This window comes from Stegastes partitus, unplaced genomic scaffold, assembly GCF_000690725.1.
Source record: "Stegastes partitus isolate 25-593 unplaced genomic scaffold, Stegastes_partitus-1.0.2 Scaffold55, whole genome shotgun sequence".
Lineage (NCBI taxonomy): Eukaryota > Metazoa > Chordata > Actinopteri > Pomacentridae > Stegastes > Stegastes partitus.
Window position 1 is genome coordinate 362,014 of NW_007577786.1, and position 20,167 is coordinate 382,180.

The 20,167-nt window shown below is 39.8% G+C and overlaps 1 protein-coding gene across 1 annotated transcript; it reads left to right on the top strand.

Annotated features, from left to right (window-relative positions):
* Positions 1-3,508: 3,508 nt before the first annotated feature.
* Positions 3,509-12,364, top strand: LOC103352862 (lanC-like protein 3). Its single transcript, XM_008275550.1, has 5 exons — positions 3,509-4,042; positions 6,740-6,863; positions 9,816-10,013; positions 10,093-10,300; positions 12,205-12,364. Exons 1-5 carry the CDS (start codon positions 3,509-3,511, stop codon positions 12,362-12,364), a joined length of 1,224 nt encoding a protein of 407 aa, XP_008273772.1.
* Positions 12,365-20,167: the final 7,803 nt, after the last annotated feature.

Here is a 20,167-nt window from a genome sequence, read left to right on the forward strand (position 1 = left end):
CAAATTGAGTTTTCTTGCATCAGTGCAGCAGAAAAGACAGATGAAAATATGCCTCTCAGAGTTGGACTTCAACCATTTTTAATTTTCCAGATTCTTCTGTTGTCCACATCCGAGAATTTTACTCAAAATTGCCAAATATGTTTTCAAAGAACAGAATGGTTGCAGCTCTGGTAATTCTCAAGAGTGTTCTCTCACCAAATGTGTATTATATTCTGCTAAGACTTGAAGAAAATGGACATCAAAGAAAAATGGCTATTTGCATTTGAGCCAGGCTTTGATCTGAACTCACAAACAGGAAGCATCTCCAGAAGCTCATATTGATATTTCTGCTATTTCATGCATTAGCTGACTGGAGAAAATGATGGTTCTCAGAGCTGTGAGTGTAACTGCAACCACTTGGGTTCTCCGTTGATGTCAAAGTGAGGACCTTTCCATCTTTCTTTCAGTCAAGATTAATAAACAGAAGGGCTTTGCTTTTGTTCAGCTTTCTTGTACTCTGCTTTATTGTGGTTTCAGCAGGAAAACAAGTGTATTCAGTCTTGAAACATTTAATTAGCTCTGCATTCATAAGACGACCTTTGCTTCCACAGTCATATCTCCATGGCATTAATCATCTTTCTTTTCTGTTTTTATCTCTCTTATTCCATATTTCAAATGAAAATGTTCAAAGCTTCACAGACACAACCCCGACTCAGATAACCACTAAAATCATCTTTGAAATGGCACACAGTGTGATACTGCTGTAATGAATGTAGATGATACCTGTCATCTCTTACAACTCTGAATATTTAATGTGTTTCTTAATTCAACCCTATTCAGGACTTTCATGTTGCCACACGTAGAAGGTCTTTCAGGGTCCATTGGACCCCAAGAAAGAATATGTGCAAACTTTTAGTTGGTATTCATTACAGACTTTTATACTATGTTAAATACATTTTCTAATAAGTTGACATATTTTTGGTTGCAAATGCATGACCAATGTCTCTCTTTTTATACTTGGAAGAAAATCTTCAAAAATAAAAGAAACGATACCTGTCACCTAAACCAAATGGCCTGGGGTCCAAAAGATCCCAAAAGTCCTGAATAGCATTAAAATGATTGTATCTTGCTTCAGTCTATGAGATTCTTCTGGGTTTTGGTTGTGAAACTGTCTGGACTGTGTAAGTGAAAATCCATATTACTGTGCTTTTTGTTGGTCTGTGGTTTGTTTGTGTCTACTTGCAGTCATCTTGTGTCTTTTTTTGCATTTTTTGTGATCATGTTGAATCTCCTAATGGATCTTTTTGCAGGGTTTTATTGCCTTTCTGGGTCAGTTTGTGATTCATTTGTGTCTTTTTCAAGTATATTGTGTTGTTTTGTGGTAATTCTGACATCTTTTGTGATCATTTTGTGATCATTTTGTGTCATTTTGTTGTCTTATGGATCTTTTTGCAATCTTTAATTGTCTTTTTGACATCAGTTTTCTTTTGTTGTTGTTGCGTCCATTTCTAATCTGTTAACAGTCATTCCACTCACTGTGGTTGTTTTGCATCTATTTGTGATTGTTTGACTGAATTTCCTTTGAGTACTGTTAACAATCACTTCAAACTACTTCTTTGACCCAGAGACCACCTGACCTTTTGATCCCTATTTTATTGCCCGTTCTTCTTCTGTTGCTGCTCTTTCAGCACCTGGGACAGCAGCCGGCTGAGATGCTGGATTCTGTTGCCACCTGGTGGTAAAGATGATGAACTGACAGAGCAAAAAAAAAAACAAAAAAGAATTGGTTGACATTAATTTAATGCTTGACAGAAACACGAAAACAACAACAACCACATTAATAGAAGAATAACGAGAGTTACGCTTATGTTTGTGGGAATTATTCAGATGGTTTGAGTTGAACATTGTTTTGCTATGGCAACCATGCTGACAGTTTCGTAGCAGTTTAACTCACAATGTTACAGCTGACACAGTTTATAAAATGTTATATTATTATGTTATCTTTCTATTGATCTGCTCTTAAATGCCAGTGTTGGAACTTCATCCATAATTACCTTTTTTTTTTCTTTTTCTTTTTCTTTTTTTTTTTTAAATCACTGTCAAGGATCAAGAGCTGAGCATATTTTTATTCTCTCCGAGGGGCAAATAATTGTACACCAAGCAGTAGCTACATGATCAAAATAATAAACAGAAAATTAGCACAAAATTTTTAGTTTGCAGGAAAACTCCTACTAAGGCTTAAACTGAAAAGGATTTTCTTGTGCATCCCGGAACATTTAAGATCCAGCCACACATGAGATGAAAGCTGGTTCACCCTGAGGATAAAACAGCCAAACACAAGCTGAGCAACATTGTACATGCAGTAAAATCCAACAAGGTGTGCACAGACCTATATAGAGACTAAACAACAGCTCCACAGGCATGTGGCTTATCTCAGTAGAGACAGTTAATTGGGACAAGACTCAGCATCTGCAGGATAATAAACACTCATCTGGATGCTCGCATTCTACACAGAGCAGGCAGATGGTTTGAGAGAGGAGCTAAAGATGCCACTTGTGTTAAACTGGAACACCAACTTTGAACAGAGAGGATCTACGACACCACTTATCAGGTACTTACAATGCTTGGGATCTCACCTCAGATGGTTTTATCATCATCGTTAACATCTTGAGTCAGCCCTGATCTGGCAGTTTCACAAAAACAGAAGTCAAGTTATTGTAAACTTGTAGGATTTCCATGACCCGAATGACTGGGCGTTGGATTATAGCTACATTTTACACGTGCATGCATCAGAGACAACTTCCTGTACACTGTTTATCACTGCAGATAAAGTTTATTACAGGTCACAACTACAGTACTCATCCTTGTGAGTAGTATGGCAATGCTGGATGGGCCTGTATATATATGAAGCTCTTAATGTTTTTGGTTTTTTTTACCCCCTTATTGATCACTTAATTGCTGACTTTGATTTGGGCTCTCATCATATACACTCAAATGATTGGAATATAATGCAGGGTCCAGCTGTTTTGACTGCTCACTTTTCACTTGTGACCTTAAATGACCTGCAGGAGAGGCTGACTCAGGTTTTTCATTTATTATTATCTTACTTTCAGCTTCTCTTGTTTTAGTTTGTTTTTAAATCTTAAATGCACGAAATAGTATGTTGTATTGGAAACCAGGTATGACTACATGTTTTCTTGTGAGTGAGGCCTCCTGAGGTTGAATGAATGAAGAACACCTGTAAACCTACGAAACTCCCAGATGAGTGTGTTTTGTTGCAACTTTTAAAGGGATTTATACCTGTGAAGAGTGAGGTAACAGGATGTGAAAGCTGTGTACAGACATGAGCGCTTAACGTGCGCAGGCTGCAGGTCCCATCAGCCAATATGAGGCTGAACCATCACTGCGCGCATCCAATCAGCTGAGAGCGGACAGGATGGGATGAGCAATCAAAGTGTCGCTCCTCTCTCATCCTTTGGGGTACCTGGAGCAGCGAGCACAGATCTGCGTTTCCCCTTTTTCACCGGTGATGGAAAACACTCGCTGCTTTACCAACCGCTTCTCCGACTACAAAGGTGCGCTGCTGCCGGGCCAGGGCGCGCAGGCCGTGGTGCCCGCCGTCGTCGCCACCGTGGACAAAATCCTCAAAAAGCTTCCCATCGACATCAGCGACTGCGACGGAGGGCTGTACGATGGGCCGGCCGGGGTGGCTTACATGCTGTATCACGTCAGCGAGTGCCCGCTGTTCTCCGAGCGCCGGGAGGTCTACCTGAAGACGGCCAAGCAAATCATCGACGTGTCGCTCCGGTACGTGGACGTGGAGCCGGACAAGAACATGCGCGCCGCCTTCCTGCTCGGCGGGGCGGGGATCTACGCGGTGGCCGCTCTCATCTACAAATCCCTGGGTTTGGCTGATTTCGTTAAGCCGCTGACCAAATTTCGTAACCTGTGGGAGGTGTGTGCGCCCATCAATTTCCTGGAGTGCGGTTCAGACGAGCTGTTCGTGGGGCGGGCTGGGTACCTGTGCGCAGCGCTGGTGCTCAAGCAGAAGCTGGGAATAGAGGTGAGCTGCTGCCACACGGGAGGAGGGAGCACTTTGGAAACTGTGGGACCACTTAGAAATGTTATCACTCCATTCTGTAGTGAGCATGCGCAAACACACGAGGTCAGCAAGGTTTGTGTACATCTGTATGTGCTTGTAAACAACAACAACAAAAAAAGTTACATCCAGGTTTTTAACTGTACTTTTTGGAACAATTTACTCTTATTATCCAGCTTTTCTAAGTTTCGTTAAATTGCAGATAATGTACAGTAAAATCACAAAAGAAAATGAGTAATTTACGTGTTAATTCTAGAAATAAATTTTATTCTTAAAGATATTTGCCTTTATTTTAGGGATGCACGATATATCAGTGACCACATCAGTATCGACCAATATTAGTGTTTTTTCCGATATATCAAACAAAAGTATTATTGACATTATCTGTAAAATAAGCAAACACACAGAAAACAGGCCATATCTGTAAAATGATGTCCATATCCAGGCTTTTACAAAGTTCTATTTTCAATGACACCTTTTTTTGCTGTAATTAAGTCTATCAAAAAATACTAATAAAAATCTGTTATTATACAGGTAGTTCCAGTTTTTTGAAAGAAATTAAAGATTGAAAAACGACAAATAACTTGTAAACATGTTATTTCATAGATGTTCTCATTTTGTTAAATATAGATAATATCTTGTAAAATCAGGGGGGGAAGTATTCCTTTACATATTAACTGTAAAACAAAACACACAAAAACAGGCCAAAGCTGTAAGTATAATGTCCACATCAAAAAAAAAAAAGTATATTTTTTAAATGGTAATTGTTGTTTGTTTGTTTGTTTGTTTTCACATCCATCCATCCATTGTCTATACACCACTTAATCCTCACTAGGGTTGCACAGGGCTGGAGCCCAGCTGACTTAGGGCGACTTAGGGTGAAGGCAGGGGACACCCTGGACAGGTCACCAGTCTATCACAGGGCTACACTTAGAGACAGATAAACAAGCACACTCACATTCACACCTACGGACAATTTAGAATCATCAATTAACATCAACATGTTTTTGGACTGTGTGGGAGGAAGCCGGAGAACCCGGAGAGAACCCACGCTGCACGGGGAGAACATGCTAACTCCATGCAGAAAGATCCCGGGTGTCCTCACCGGGACGCGAACCAGCGAGCCACCTTGCAGCCCTGTTTTTTCACATTTCACTTTAAATTACTTTATCTTTACTATACTTAAATCAGCAAAAAATAAGATTATTTTACAGATACTTGCAATTATTTAGATGTTAACTGCAAACAAACAAAAATCAAGCAACAACTGTAAATAACATCCACATCAAAAAATCTATATTTAAAAAAATCTCTAATTCATTCTTTTGCAGTGTTTGACCTAAACTACACTAAAATAACTATATTTAAATCATCCAAACATAGTTTTGTTTTCAAACAGATATTTTATATAATTTGAAAGAAAACTGTTATATTTGAAAGATTTTTAAAAATGGCAAATAACTTTTTAAATTGACATTGTTTTTATGAATGTATAATAATTTACTGTTAAAATACTTTTCAATAGTAACACTGTAAAAGTCTTTTTAAAATGCTGATGGCAGTCGTTGATACCGTCAAATATACTGATACAAATTTGCAGTAACTGACTTTGTAAATAAATTGCAATATTAACACTATAAAAAATAATAATAATAATAATAAAGCCAGTAAAATACAGGCACCACAGCATTTAATGTAATTTGGCAGAACATTTTGTTACAGTGTTTTAGGTGCACTAGTTAATGCTAAAAACACTCGAGATCTTCTGATATGATCGGGACATAGTGCACTGAATTGATTAATAACCACAGCAGACCCCAATTCAGCTGCAATATTTGGATTCGATGATATGAGTTTTTGGTTACATGATAATTTCACCAACGTGTCTGTGACGCTGACACACAGGAGCCAAAACACAAATTTAAAAATGGGCTAAAGGATGGAAAATGTAAACCACTTACCCGTTTCTTTTTTATCAGGGTACAAATCGGTCGGCAACTTTCCTCCTACTGTTTGTTTGCATTTTTGTTTCCGGTAATAAAGACAAACCTGACTAACCTGACATCGTGACCATTTTTTTTAGACACAAATAATATGTAGTCTGAACCTGACGGGCTCTTCGCCTCCATGGTACACTCACATAGGTGATTGTAGTTATTTTGGCAGATTAGACTTCAGGACTGTGTGGGCCTGAGGTCGACTGACAGCTTCTTCCATTCATCTTTGTGGGACAAGAAAATTATAGCCTTGCCTCTGTTAATGTGGACCCTTTGTGGACATCGTGGTCACATCACAGACCATTTTAACAGACCTTTCAAATGGTCCTGGCAGGAAAAGGTGGAACTGTAAGCGCCGATGATGACTTTCTGTTCCATGAAGTTTCCCAGGGAGCCTCAGCAGCGAGCCTCCATGCTGGACTGGACGTCGCTAGATAAATACAGTCATCGTTAATGCTTTTACCTGTGCTTCCTGTTGAAAAGGTCGACTTGTGGCACATCTCCGCCCAACTTCAATCTGAGCAGAGGTCTAATCAATTTGTGGAAGCGCCTGCACTGCCTTTAATAGACCTATTACTTTTCTTCAATTAGAGGTATCAATGATGTGCTTATTTCTGTTGATAGCTGTGTTGCAGTGAACTGTGTGATGTCCTCTGTTCTGCAGATCCTGAGCAAAGATCAAATCAAATCCATTTGCCAGGCCATCATCGAATCAGGAAGACAGTATGCCAGGAGGAAGAGAAAGCCTTTCCCCCTCATGTATTCATATTATGGAACAGAGTACCTCGGTAAGAACTGCAGCTTTGTGAAAAGATAGATCCTTCTGTAAGTCTTTAAAGTTAATACACTTTCCAGTGTGAGTCCAAGATTTCAGTGTAAATCTCACTTTCAGAGACTACAGGACTACAGGAGGATCTTCTTAAATCCCAGGATTTGTGTGTCAATGTGTGTAAAGCTAACTGTCCTTTCCTTAATTGCATCAGATGAAGAGACCTGTGAGGATTGGAGATCCTCAGTAACATTCAGACCAACACAGAGTTCATAGTAAGCACAGCCCCGCTGGACACTTTTGCATGGGTGCAACAGCTACTTTGATGATGATAATAAGGAAGTGAAATGAAGGACTCTAAGACTTTCTTTTAACAATAAAAACATCTGGATGTTTAATGAAGACACCTGTCTAAGGTGCTGCATGTGCTACAGTTTGCCTGTCTGGAAAAATGCATTGAAGTAGGGGTTTGTCATTTGATTTGTTTGTTTGATCAGTCATCTTCAGATCTGAAGGGACTCACAGACACTAGCCTTCCTGCCTCAGAGAGCTGTGATTTCCCTGCATGTATTCAGCAGTATTTCCAGAAGACTCTGTCCAGGATTCAACTGAATTACCTCCATATTTGATGATTCTGTACTTTCTGCTGTACATCCAATGCCAATGCAGTAAAGTGTCATTCATGTAGTGGAGGTCGGGGTGGTGGAGGGGTCTGTAGCACAACTGACTTTCATTCAGGAGGCTGGAGTTTGTGTCCCGTCGCAGACCTGTAATTAATACTGGCAGTTTTATTGAGCATAACTACTGTCCTCCACCTTCAAGTGCTTAATTTGCATAAACTTAATTATACTTTAACCATAGTTTGTTTTCCACATTCTAATCCCAAATGTTAAACTTCCCATGACCTCTTTTTTTGACCCCTTGAGGGGGATGACAACAAACGTAAATGTAACAGTGACAAATTAAGTTAATATTTAAATGTTAAGGTTAACATCAGGGTTTTTTTTTCAATTGGAGGACTCACTGTGAGGTTTTTGCCAGCGTTAAAGTAAAAACGCCAATTGAGATGTAATTTACTCAAGCACAATACACATTTTAGTTTATCAAATGGTCAGAAATAACTTGTAAAAGTGAAGAATTTTTCCCAGTAAAGTAAAACAGGCTTTCTGTCTTAACTGTATGTAAACCAATCACCCATTCTGAGGAATTAGGACTCTGATTTTGCCATCTTCTTAGCAAACAGTTGCTTACTCACGCATCTAGCAGTCATGGAGCAACGTCAGCCTTCATTTGTAGTTTTGTTTCTTACCACTTAATAAATGTAAGTCCAGTATTCACACTCTTCTTGCTCTGATTTTGGTTTCTACCAGCTCCTGTGGGTAATATCTCCTCCAGCTGGTAAACACTCCTCTGTGTTCGTCAGCGAGTTACGAACTTGCCAGGCTGTCTACAGTGTTGTTTTTGTTTTGCTGTTTTGTACGCTGTAACTAAAAATAACACTATGAAACCGAACCAGAACACTAAAGCTGTGGGCGGTTAAACCAACAGTTGTCTCAAAGATGCTCTGCAGCGCTACATAGTTCTTTGCAGGTTCATCACGTCAAGCTACACTTCTCACATTGTTTTCACATCATCCTGACATATTATTTGCGCAAAATTCTTGAATATAGCTGCTTTGAGCTTTCTTTTTGTGGTTGCCAGATATTGTAGAATGTGAGACTTTTGAAAACATTGGCATTGGATGTAGGACAAAAGCTTTGTCTTGATCATAATCATTTTGCAGAATCGTCCAATATTGACTTTGTTGTCTGGAGATGTGGTTGTGAGGCTACAAAGGGCCACTCTGCTGCCTCATTATTACTTGTTGTTTTCAGATAAAAGCATGTGTCTATTCTTGATCACTCTGAGGGATTCGATCAATATCTTAGCCCTCTGAAACCTTGAGCAGTGTCGAGGTAGTTTTTGCTCCTGTGGGCTGTTTTTTTTTTTACTACAATATAAAGTCCTGCACCTCCATACAAACAGCACAGCCATGACTAGAAGTAAAATGTCTTCTATACAGTACAAAATTTACAGTGCCATAAATCCTTAAACATTTATCCAAGTGCCAACAGGTGTTACTCTACATACTTTTGATATTTTTACATTTTTAAATTCAATTCATTTCTTGTCTCTAAGCACAGCCTGCAGTTGAGCCAAAAAATCCCAGATTTTTTTTTGTCTGGCTTTTGTTTACAGCAGAGTCATTAATGGATTCCCATTTAGTAGCACAGATTTGTTTTTTTTTCCTTCTGTTTTTTACAGAATTGGATCTGTGCAAATTTTGGAGGGGAGAATTTATAAATGAAACATTTATAATCAAGTGGATTTGATGAAATATCAAAATTTTAAGTTTTGATTTGTTAAGTTTCCCACTGGAATGGCACATCACCAATGAGCAGTTCCAGGGCGGTTCTGTTTTTGCACTTTGTGGCAATGATAAATGGTGTAATCTGGCATTTTCTAAGAATAACATGCCTACTGTTTTTGGATCTTGGGGTTCAGAGGGCTAAAATGTTCAACCTAAGAGACCTCAAGATAACTGCACTGAAGCATGATTCCAAATACTCTGGAGTATCAGTTACATTCTTTGACAGTTCCAATGTCATTTTAGTGAATGAATATACAGCTTACAGTCTTAGTTCAACATGTCAATTCTGGTCAACTTCATATTCCTACACACTAAAAGTTTGATTGTGCACCTGCTAATGTACAGAGAGGACTTCCTCAGTGCCTGGAAACAAGACTGTCAAGTTTGTATAGTGAGCCACAGGTGAGAGTGTAAAAGGCAAAATGAAAACAAAATCAAGTCCTCCGGTAGTCCCTTGTGAATGCCTGTGCTTGGGTTGTGTTTGTGCGCCTGGCATTTTGTTTCCCTGCATGCCTGCTCCTGTGGGTGCATGTGTGACGTCCTCGGCCTCCCTCCTGTCAGGTGCAGCCCACGGCCTGTCCTCAGTGCTGCAGATGCTGCTGAGCTACCAGGACGTGCTCAGCGGGCCGGAGAAGGACCTGGTGTGGCAGAGCGTCGACTTCCTCATGAATCAGGAGCAGAACTGTAACTGGCCCGCAGAGCTGGGAGCCATCATCGAGAGAGAGAACGAACTGGTGCACTGGTGCCACGGAGCCCCCGGTACGCTCAGTAATCATCAGCATCATGTTAACGGTTTAGACTGTGACTCCCAGTTACGTTCACATCTCCTCTCCTGCAGGTGTGGCTTATCTGTTTGCAAAAGCCTATCTGATCAATAAGAAGCCTCAGTATCTGGACACGTGCATCCGCAGTGGAGAGCTGGTGTGGCAGAAAGGGCTGCTGAAGAAAGGACCTGGGATCTGTCACGGAGTTGCGGGTAGCGCTTACGTCTTCCTCCTGCTTTATCGGCTCACAGGCAACTCAAAATACATCTACCGTGCTCAGAGGCAAGAGATTCATCTTACTGTTTCCCTCAGAGTTCTAGTCTGTCAGCTGTAAATCCTTCTTGTCCTACAAGTTTTAAATTACACCTTCTGTTAGTTTGATCTCAATACATGAGAGTCTGAATGGTGTTCCAAGGCTTCACCACATGCATGAATATAATTCAAGTAGAAAAGCATTTCATTCCTGCTTTGGAAATTACTTTTGGTTAATTATATGTTGTCCAGAGGCAAAATTTGTCTAAATGAATGTCAGAATCAACCTTAAAAACACTAATATGTGTAGCTGGCATGTATTTCTTGATACTTAGCTTTGTTTTCATCACATGCTGCTGACAAACAGCAATAATAACAAAAAAAGCTGCAGACTTTGAACCACAAATGTATTATTCATCATGCCACGGTGTCTTAGAACAGTCACCACACCCGTTTATGCACCAATATGCTGATAGCCACTGTGATGAGAGTTACCTATCCAACCCGAAGTGTACCAATAAAGTCATTCAAAAGGGGATAAATACCAAATAGTGTGAGTATAGAGGCAGTAGTACAACAAATACGTGACCCATCTGCACAAAATCAGTTGCATTGCGCCTTGTGCTATTATGCACAAACAAAAGCAGCATGTTGCTGCCACATGACGCAAATCATGGGACAAGAAAACAACTAAATGGACTGATCGAAATAATAAACCTAAAATCAACGTTTTATCATGTGTTAACATAATTCATACTGTATCTCAGATGTAGCCCAAGGTACAAAGTGACTGATTTCATGTAGATGAGTCACACATAGGAAATACATCTAAATTATGCAAAAAAAAAAAAAAGTAAGTTAATTTAATGTAATTGCTGAAAATCTTGAGAAATATGTTTTGCTGATTTATTGTAGCGTAAGATGAGAAGACTGATCTTCTCTGTGTTCAATGTGAAGCCAGTAGATGGTTAGCTTAGCTTAGCACAAAGACAGCTAATAGGAGGAAACAGCAAACCTGGTTTTAACCAAAGACAAAGAGAGATGTTTGGGCACATAACGTCATCCTAAACAGAGAAGTGTGCTAAAACCTTTAGTAGAAAACAACAAGACTTCTCTTTTTGGTTCTTGAAGAAGTTTCATCTCTCGTCCAAGAGACTTCTTCACTTCTAACTGGCTGTTGGGATATATATTATTATCCTCCCCAAACTCATAACTAATGCCCTGTTAATGATTATTTAATTATTTGTCTGCCTGGTGAAGGATGACTCAAGATGTTAGTGGTGGTGAAACTGTCTGGGGGAAGAGCTCAAGACTGCATTATAAGGACCTGATAAGTTTCATAGATCCCCTTCTGTGCCCGATGGCGTCCTCTTCTCCTCTCTCAAACTGTCTGTATTCTCTGTCCAGTTGAAGTCAAAGGAGTATTCCTTATCCTTTAGATGTAGGTCGACTGCTGAGTCTTGTCCTGAAAAGCTGTCGTTGAGCCATGCACATGTGGAGCATTGTTTAGTCTCCCCTGTATATAGGTCTGTGTTCTCCTTGCTTCATCAGACTGCATATACAAGATGAGCATCAAAAATCATGTGGGTAGAATTTGTCACCATTGGACAGAGCCAGGTTAGCTGTTTCCTTCTATTTCCAGTCTTTATGCTGGTCTAAGCTAACCCTCCCCCAGCTGCAGCTTCATATTGAGCACAAAAACCTTAACCTTATCGTCTAACTCTGGGCAGAAAAGTGATTTTATAAATGCTGTAAAAGGGAAATTCATGTAAATGTAGAAACTCTTTTTCAGAGTCATGTACCCTCCTCTTCTTCTTGAATACACTGCGGGTGCAGCTTTAGTGTCGTCAGCTCTGCCTTCCCATCAGCTGTAATCCATTAACTTGCATTGTCTATGTCCATTCATGTGACCCTGTTCTCCCCTCTGCCCACAGGTTTGCAGAGTTTCTCTATACAGAGGAGTTTAAAGCAGGCTCGCACTCAGTCACCAGCGTCTACAGTCTGTTTGAAGGCCTGTCGGGGACGGTTTGTTTCCTGGTCGACCTCCTGCAGCCCGACCAGTCAGAGTTCCCTCTGTTTAGCGTCTTTGTGTGAACGAACCCCCGGGTTACTGCTGCTCACTGACCCGAACGGACGTCACTCCTTCCCCCCCGTTCTGAAATCCCTTAAGAACTGGACAGATAGAAACTTACGAACCCGGACGGACGCTGTGATCAGTTGCAGTAGAAAAATGCTCTTGTTTTGTGTATAAAGTGGATGTTCAGCTTCCAGGCTTTATCAGATTTAATGCACTTAGTGTAATGTTGCCCTTTTCAATTTCTAATGTAGTCTATTGCACTAAAGCAGAGAGCTTCAAAGTGTGTTAAAGGGGACACTTGACGTAGAAACACTGATCCTCCAATGTCCATTGTGAGTAAACATGCATAAAAAAGACACTTCTTGTAACTCCAGAACTTGCCTGAGACTTATCAAGTTTGCTTCGGTATCAAAGTAATGCAGTAATAGAAATACAGTGCAAAATAAAAACTGTTTATTGCTACTTTGGCACATGTAGGCTAACAAAAAATCAAGTTGCAGGCCAAAACTAACTCACTGACTCCATTGACATTACACTTCTTGTTCACATCCCTCAAAGGCCCCAAATTCTGAGACCTGTCGGTGCAGATTCTGTCTAAAGAAGGCCCCCACTGCACTAAAACACTAGGAGTTTTGTACCATATTCACCCAAGATGCTGCGCTCAGGTCAGAAATGCATAAGCACGAACAACATCAACAGCTAAGAGTAAATGGTAATAACACCCAAATCACATTCAAAACAACAGAAAAAATGAAAAACAATTGTCACATAATGCCTTTCAAATTTTTCTACCACTTCACCAGCTCGTATCGCAGACCTTTGAGTTTATGTCTTTAGGGTTCGTGATCTCTCAAATTGCTGTTGTCACAACCTTTAGTGATAAATCTAAAGGAAGGATTTTGATATCGGAATCTCCAGATCGTAAAAACAGGGTAGGGAGCAACATCCGGTAAATTTTGAGGTAGTTGTTTGTTGTTTATTGTCCTGATAAAAGTCTCACTTTGTTTGCGCCGTGCAATATTGTGACTCACCCGTTTGAGCTGAGGTTATACCGCGTGACAGCTGTTTGTATCTATCGATGTTTCAAACTGTGTTAGTTTCTCTGTGGGGACTTTCAAAGTGTTCAATATGCTGTGATTTGCTATGACTTTTACCCTGTGTAAAAAAAACTGTTAGGCTTTAGTTTGTGATGGAGACAGAGAAGAACAGAGTCAAACGTGTTGTCAGTGTGAAGATCAAATTTGTCTTTCAATTCAGTCTATTCAAGAGGCGACTCTTTGCAGCTTATGTGAACTTATAGTTCGTGATTTCTTTACATAAATGTGACAATGAGGCCTTAAGAACAAATTTCTAACACAGTGGATATAATCCTATCTCTCAGAATCAAAAGAAAGGACAGCACTGGAAACTGAAAATACTTTTGGCAGTGTTTATGAACATGTGGCATAGTTGGTAAGGAAAAAAAAAAAAAGGCCTGTGAATAACAGCAAACCAAAGCGGTTTCCCAATGCTAACTGTGCCTGTTGTGGAACATTTATAAGCTGTTCGTGCATGTGTGCTGTTTTTGCAAGCCAAGCTGTTCAAAACAAAATCTACAGGATTGTTGTTACTAATAAAGTGTCCAGATGAAGAAAAAGAAATAGTGTTTTACTTCAACCCAAAAATCCTCAAAGACACTCCTGAATGCCCTCAAATAAAGACACCAATCAGCCACAACATTAAAACCACTGACAGGTCAAGTGAAACTATGGATCAGCTTGTTACAATGCAATGGAGATCCAGGGAACTACATCATCCAGTTTCGAAAGCTAACCGCAGAATCTGTACAGTATAAACAAAAGCACATGTACCGGCTGTAAAACTGCCATCAAACTCCGTGCACCTGCAACTGTATTTGTTTATGTCTTTGTGACTGTCAGGATGTTGTATTATTACATTGACACGCCTAGTAATGATTTTAGGGAGCGGCATCAGTGCAGACTAGGTGCTGTAGGTTTGGAAATGTGCCTGTACGGTCAACAAGAACAGTTGGTTATTATGCTACAGACTGTTCAGTGTAAGGCAAAGAGGACTCAGAATACCTGCACAGACTCTGCAAGAATGTGGCACGGTACCTCGTAACACTGCATTTATACTAAATCATCATATGCAAATACATAGGTAGGTCAAATTTAGTTAAGTCTAAAGATTAACTGAGGTTTTATTATAGGCAGCAGCATACATGTCATAAAATCCTTTCCGTGCAAAACAAGGTGTTCCCTGGGCTCCATCGGCTGAGGTCTCGTGCTTGTTTGTTGACAGCACTCAGCCAAAGATAAGATAAACTTTATTCTCCTAAAGGAAATTGAACACATCGAGTAACTGTTGTTAGAGTACATGTCATGATGCATAAAAACACCACTGATGCACACACTCATAATACCAACAGCATATCAACAGACACCCTCGTTGTGGAGATCCATGGGAACTTGTAGAACAAAATCGTTTCCTCCTGCATCTTATGGGACCTATAGGATACCGCTTCACGACTTTTAAGCACGATTTAAGAGTGCAAAGTGTTGCATTTCCTGTATTTTATGAATCCCGCTGCTTTGTTTTCTCCACGGTGAGGGCAGTGTAACCCAGATGTAAGGAACAACCCAGATGACACCAGTTTTCCAAAGTCTTCATTCCAGATTTCAATGTGGATATTACCTTGACACGTACCACCAACCTGAACAGTGTTCCTTATGGCATCCAGCAGGATAATGCAAATTGCCACACCACAAAAAAAACTGCTCAGGAACAGCTCGAGGAACACGACAAAGAGCCGTTGACTCAGCCTTCAAACTCTCAAGACCCCATCTGATTATTCATGCAGGATGTGCCAGAATGAGCCTGATCCACCGAGGCCCCACAGGTCTGCTGCCAACCTCCCTGATCCAGACACAACAGGACACCAACAGAGGTCCTGCGTCCATGTCTTGACAGGTCAAAGATGGTCTGGCGGCACAAGTGGAACCTACAAAGTATGATGCAGGTGGCTTTAATGCTGTGGTTAATGCGAAAAGGTGATCTTTAAACCATAAATTGAAGCATCTTCCTGGGGACTAATAATGATTCTGACGACCTTTCATGTTATCAAACTGTTAATTGTGATGAAGACACACATTTTGTTACAGTTAAAAGAAAAAAAAAAAAACACATCATCAGTACTTAGTTAAGTTTTGGCCAGTTCAAGAAATGATTTGTGATGTTGTGTGTGTTTTGTAAAATGTGTTGAGGTGAAATGAGCAATCTGTTTAGCAAGAATGCAGTTCTGTTCAGTTCAGTCCATTTGTGAGGCGTGTAGGTGTGATGGACCGAGGAGGGCAGCAGCGTAGGAGTCATGCTGCACATTAACCTGAGGGAAGAGAGTAGGAGGGAAGGGAGTTCAAAGGAAAAGAACTTTTGGACGGTCCAACATAGACACAGACATCCACCACCATCCGAGCAGGTCAAAGAGTTTCATCCAACCCTGTTCTCAGGATCAGCTCACTGTCTGTATCGCCCTGAAATGTGCAGTGTATCCAGCCAACTTTGGAATAGAAGTAACTTTATTTGTTTTATTTGTTTTTTTAAGCCAAAATGTCCAAAAACAGAATCCAATTTCGAAATAGTTTCAGTCGTCACTCACTCTGATCTCCTCTGTGACTTTTTTCAGCTCACAGGTGTATCTCATTCATCTCCTGCCATGTTTTCCTGCCCAGGTTAAAAAAAAAAAAAAAAAGTGTTGTAAAAGTGTTGTATACAATTTTTGTCTTTTTCCTACACAATCAGGACTCACACACAGCAGAAAATAATTAAATCTATACATTACATGTTAAAAATGAACATAATAATTCAGTTTCAGGGCTAACAGATGCAAAATCTAACACAGGTCTGAATGGAAGTAAGAGGAGAGTAAAACATCGCTTGTTCTCTGTAAAAAAAAAAAATCTGCTGCAATTCCAGCTCCTGTGTATATAAAAAATTGTCTTCAAGTGTTGCATTATTAGATTGTTGTGGTTCTACATGTAGAACAAGGTAAACAAAACCAAAATGTGAATAATTATTTTCAAAAAGGCATAAAAATCATATACATAACCACGAGAGATGAGAGGCTCAATGCAATTTATTAATTCAGCTTTTCATGTCACGTGCACTTAACAGCATGTCATGAGTGCAAACGCATGACTCAGCAGGGACCAGGCTATTTACAGGCGTGTGAACATATGAGGGACCAGCCGAGGTGACATACTGGGAATAGTCCACATTTTGTCAAAATTCTTACATTTGGCTCTTTTCTTTATGAATGTGAAGCAGTTTACCAGACGATATGAAGGAATCTGCAAAAGGAAATGGCAAGAGGAGAGATGAGTGAATGTAAAAATGATGGTTATTTTAATACATAACATAAACTTTCATGTCACAACCTTACTTATGTCCGTAACAGAGGTATGGCTGTTGTTGACTGGTCAGACAGTGCAGTGAGGGTCACCCAGGTTTACTACAGCTGCTAAAAAGCTACATATCAAAATTAAAACACTGAAATGCAATTTTGTGAGAAGCTTTAATGTAAATAATCCCACTGTATGAACCTGGAATCTGTGTGGCAAAGCTGATCAGTCAGATGTGTGAAGGAACACACAACATAATCAGATCCTGCGTTAATGAAATTACCGCTGCTGTGCCGTGAATGTGCACATCAGTCTGAGTTTAAAGCAGCGCTTATCGTTTCTACTGCAGGTATTTATTAAAGCCTTTTATAAGGATTTGACACGCAGGCGGCTGTGGGCAGCAAGCAGGACTTCAGTAGGTGTATTAATGCTTCTGCAGAACCCTGAATTACATTCTGGGACTGAAAACCCTTTTTATAAGATTCAGACATTATCTAACAGGTTTCTGATCTACCTGAGTCATATTTATAGCTGCGTTTTAACAGACATTTCAATATGTTATGTCATAGATACAAGTGGGTGGACACAAACTGGAGCTTCATCTATGGCAGCTGGGTAGATTTTTTTTTCTTCTTGTAAACATGTTCTGAGAAAATTCTGCAAAGTTCTTGTAATGGTTCCAGCTGGTAGTTCTTTCTGGTTCCGAAAAAAGCCCTCTGTCAAGTTAACATGATCCACTACGTGTATTTCCACTCTGATCAAGAGGTTTATAACAAACACAAAAAATGGAAGCATACAACAGGAAAAAGAAGATTCTTTTGTGTCTTCTCTTCAAAGGACTCTGCAATCTTAGAGTACGACAACCAGTGATGTTACGCAATTGGTTAGCTTCGCAGGTTTAGTTAAAGACAGACAGTAAAAGACAGATTGTCGACAATAGAGACAGTGAAAGATGAAGACTGAGGAGCCACAGATCATCAGAAGACAAGGGGAGGCCACTACTGCAGTACTCCTGGATGTAAAAATGAATTTTACAGGGTTAAAGTCATGGACAAAACAGCCAACTTTCACAATATGCTGCTGAAACAGAAAACAGTAGTGATGCTCTGCTAGAGGCACTGAAGAGAAACAGCCTCGATGGGCTCCAGGGTTTGTAGTAACACTTTCTGGAGGAAGATTACACCGAGGAGAAGGCGGTGGAGTCTGGCAAGCGATGTGTTCACCAGACCAACAGATTAAAGCCTGACACTGTCCCGTTGGTGTTCAATGAGGTTTGCTCAATATACTCTGAAAGCAGCCGTACAGCGACATCAATCCCCCGCAGGGAAACAACGCTAAATGGAGCTAAACAGCAAACTGAAAAGGGTTGTATTCACTGGCACCTGTCACAAACATGTAACTGTCTGATAAGAACATCATCACTGACAGCAGTAGAGTTCAACTCTCTGAATGTGTCTTACTGAACACCTGTTGTCCTCCAGCCAGATTTCCATCACATCTTTGTAGCGTCTGAGTTATCTGATGGGAGCTTGGCTGTACAATATAGCAGCCAAAATGACCGTCATCAATAAAAAATGAACTACAACCATTCTAAACACCCGCTCATCAACCAGTCTCTAAACCTGCGACGCTAACTCACCCTGTGACACAAAAGAATCTTCTTTTTCCTTTTATATGCTTGCATTTTTTGTGTTTGTCATATACCTTCCTAATAGAGTGGAAGTACATGTAGTGAATTATGAAAACTTGACTGAGTGCTTCATTATGAAATCACAGGAGTGCCATAATAAAAAATAAATCTATTTAAAAAAATAAGGAAATAAATGTGTAAATATAAAGAGGAATAAATAAAAGAAAAAATAACAAATATGGAAAGATAAAGGTATATTTTGTCTTTGCTTTTCTCTTTTCCCTTTGTTTTTTCATTTTGTTTTCCATTTTGTGTTTGCTTTTTCCTTTTGCTTTTCCTTTTTGTCACTAAAGGGAAGTGATGTCATCTTGGCACTGAGAGGAAGTACACACAACACAAATTGCAAATGCACAAGTGTGACACTTTTAGAGGATCGGAGTGGCTGGATTTCTCTCTGTTTGGACTCTGTAGCATGATGTGCAGAAGTCAGTATCTCAGACGTTAGGAGCTAGCACCAAGCAGGAATCCTGTGATCAGGTATTGACTACTCACCCTGGACAGAAAGCCCTGCCCCAAAGCTATTTGATTGACAGCACAGTCCATCAAGTTAAAAACAAAGGCAAAATGGAAAAAGCAATGACAAAGGTAAAAAACAATGACAAAAGGAAAAGACAAAGACAAAAAGGAAAAGCAAAAGGAAAAAACAAAGAGACAGGGGAAAAGCAAAGACAAAATTTACCTTTATATTTCCATTTTTAAAAAATGTATTCCTCTTTATATTTACACATCTATTTCCTTGTTTTCTAAAAGATTTATTTATGGCACGCCTGTGATTCCATACTTCATGTGCCCTTTAACAGCAGGATGAAGTTTTCTAAACACATTCTTAAGGGTTTCTCTTCCAGATGTTGCATTGAGAACATCCTTCCTTTGTTATGACGTCATTGGAATGTTTTATGAAAGGATGTTCCATAATGTGTTTCCTCAACAACATTTTCAAAACATCCTCAGAATGTTGCAGGAAAAAATATATATTTCTTTGTTCATAAATCACATGACAGAAAAGTTTTACACAAAGCCTTGATGTTGTCTTGAAAACACTTGTTGAATAGTGGGTCTTCTCTTCATGTAATACAACCCGACAACATCCCCCACACATCCCCTGAATGTTCACATTAAAACACTATGTCTTGATAACGTTTAACCTTATTGGAACAACACTTGAAACAAGAAATATCCTAAAAAAAAAATTGAACATTACATTAAAATGCTGTCTTTAAAACATTATTTAAACTTGTAGGTAATGTTAGCCAATAATGTGGTAACATTACCTGCTAGCTGGGTGACAGTGTGTAACGCTGAAAGACCCAAAACACCAAATGACTCCAGGAAACGTCGCTGGTGATGCATTCAGGTGCATCAAGATGGCATACTGTATGTTAGAAGGAGTTTAATAGAAAGGCTATGATATGAGGGAGAAGTGAAGCAAGCAAAGGCAGTGAGTTGAAATGCTGCAGAGCTCTAAAAACTCACAAACTGAGGCTTTTGACTTCTGCAGTTTTCACTCTGTGTAGAAATGTGAGAAAGCGAGCTGTAAAAGGTAACTTTACTGAAATACCTCCATGGATTATATGCATCTTATAACATTCACCAACATGATTTTTCTGAGTTAGACATCAGTAGCCGCTCCCAGGACCTATCAACCATAAGTTAGTTTGAACAGAAAATTTCACATCAACCCAGTCCTGGCTTCCCTCTTTTGGCTACGTGTCATTTAAGGGTTGATTTTCAGA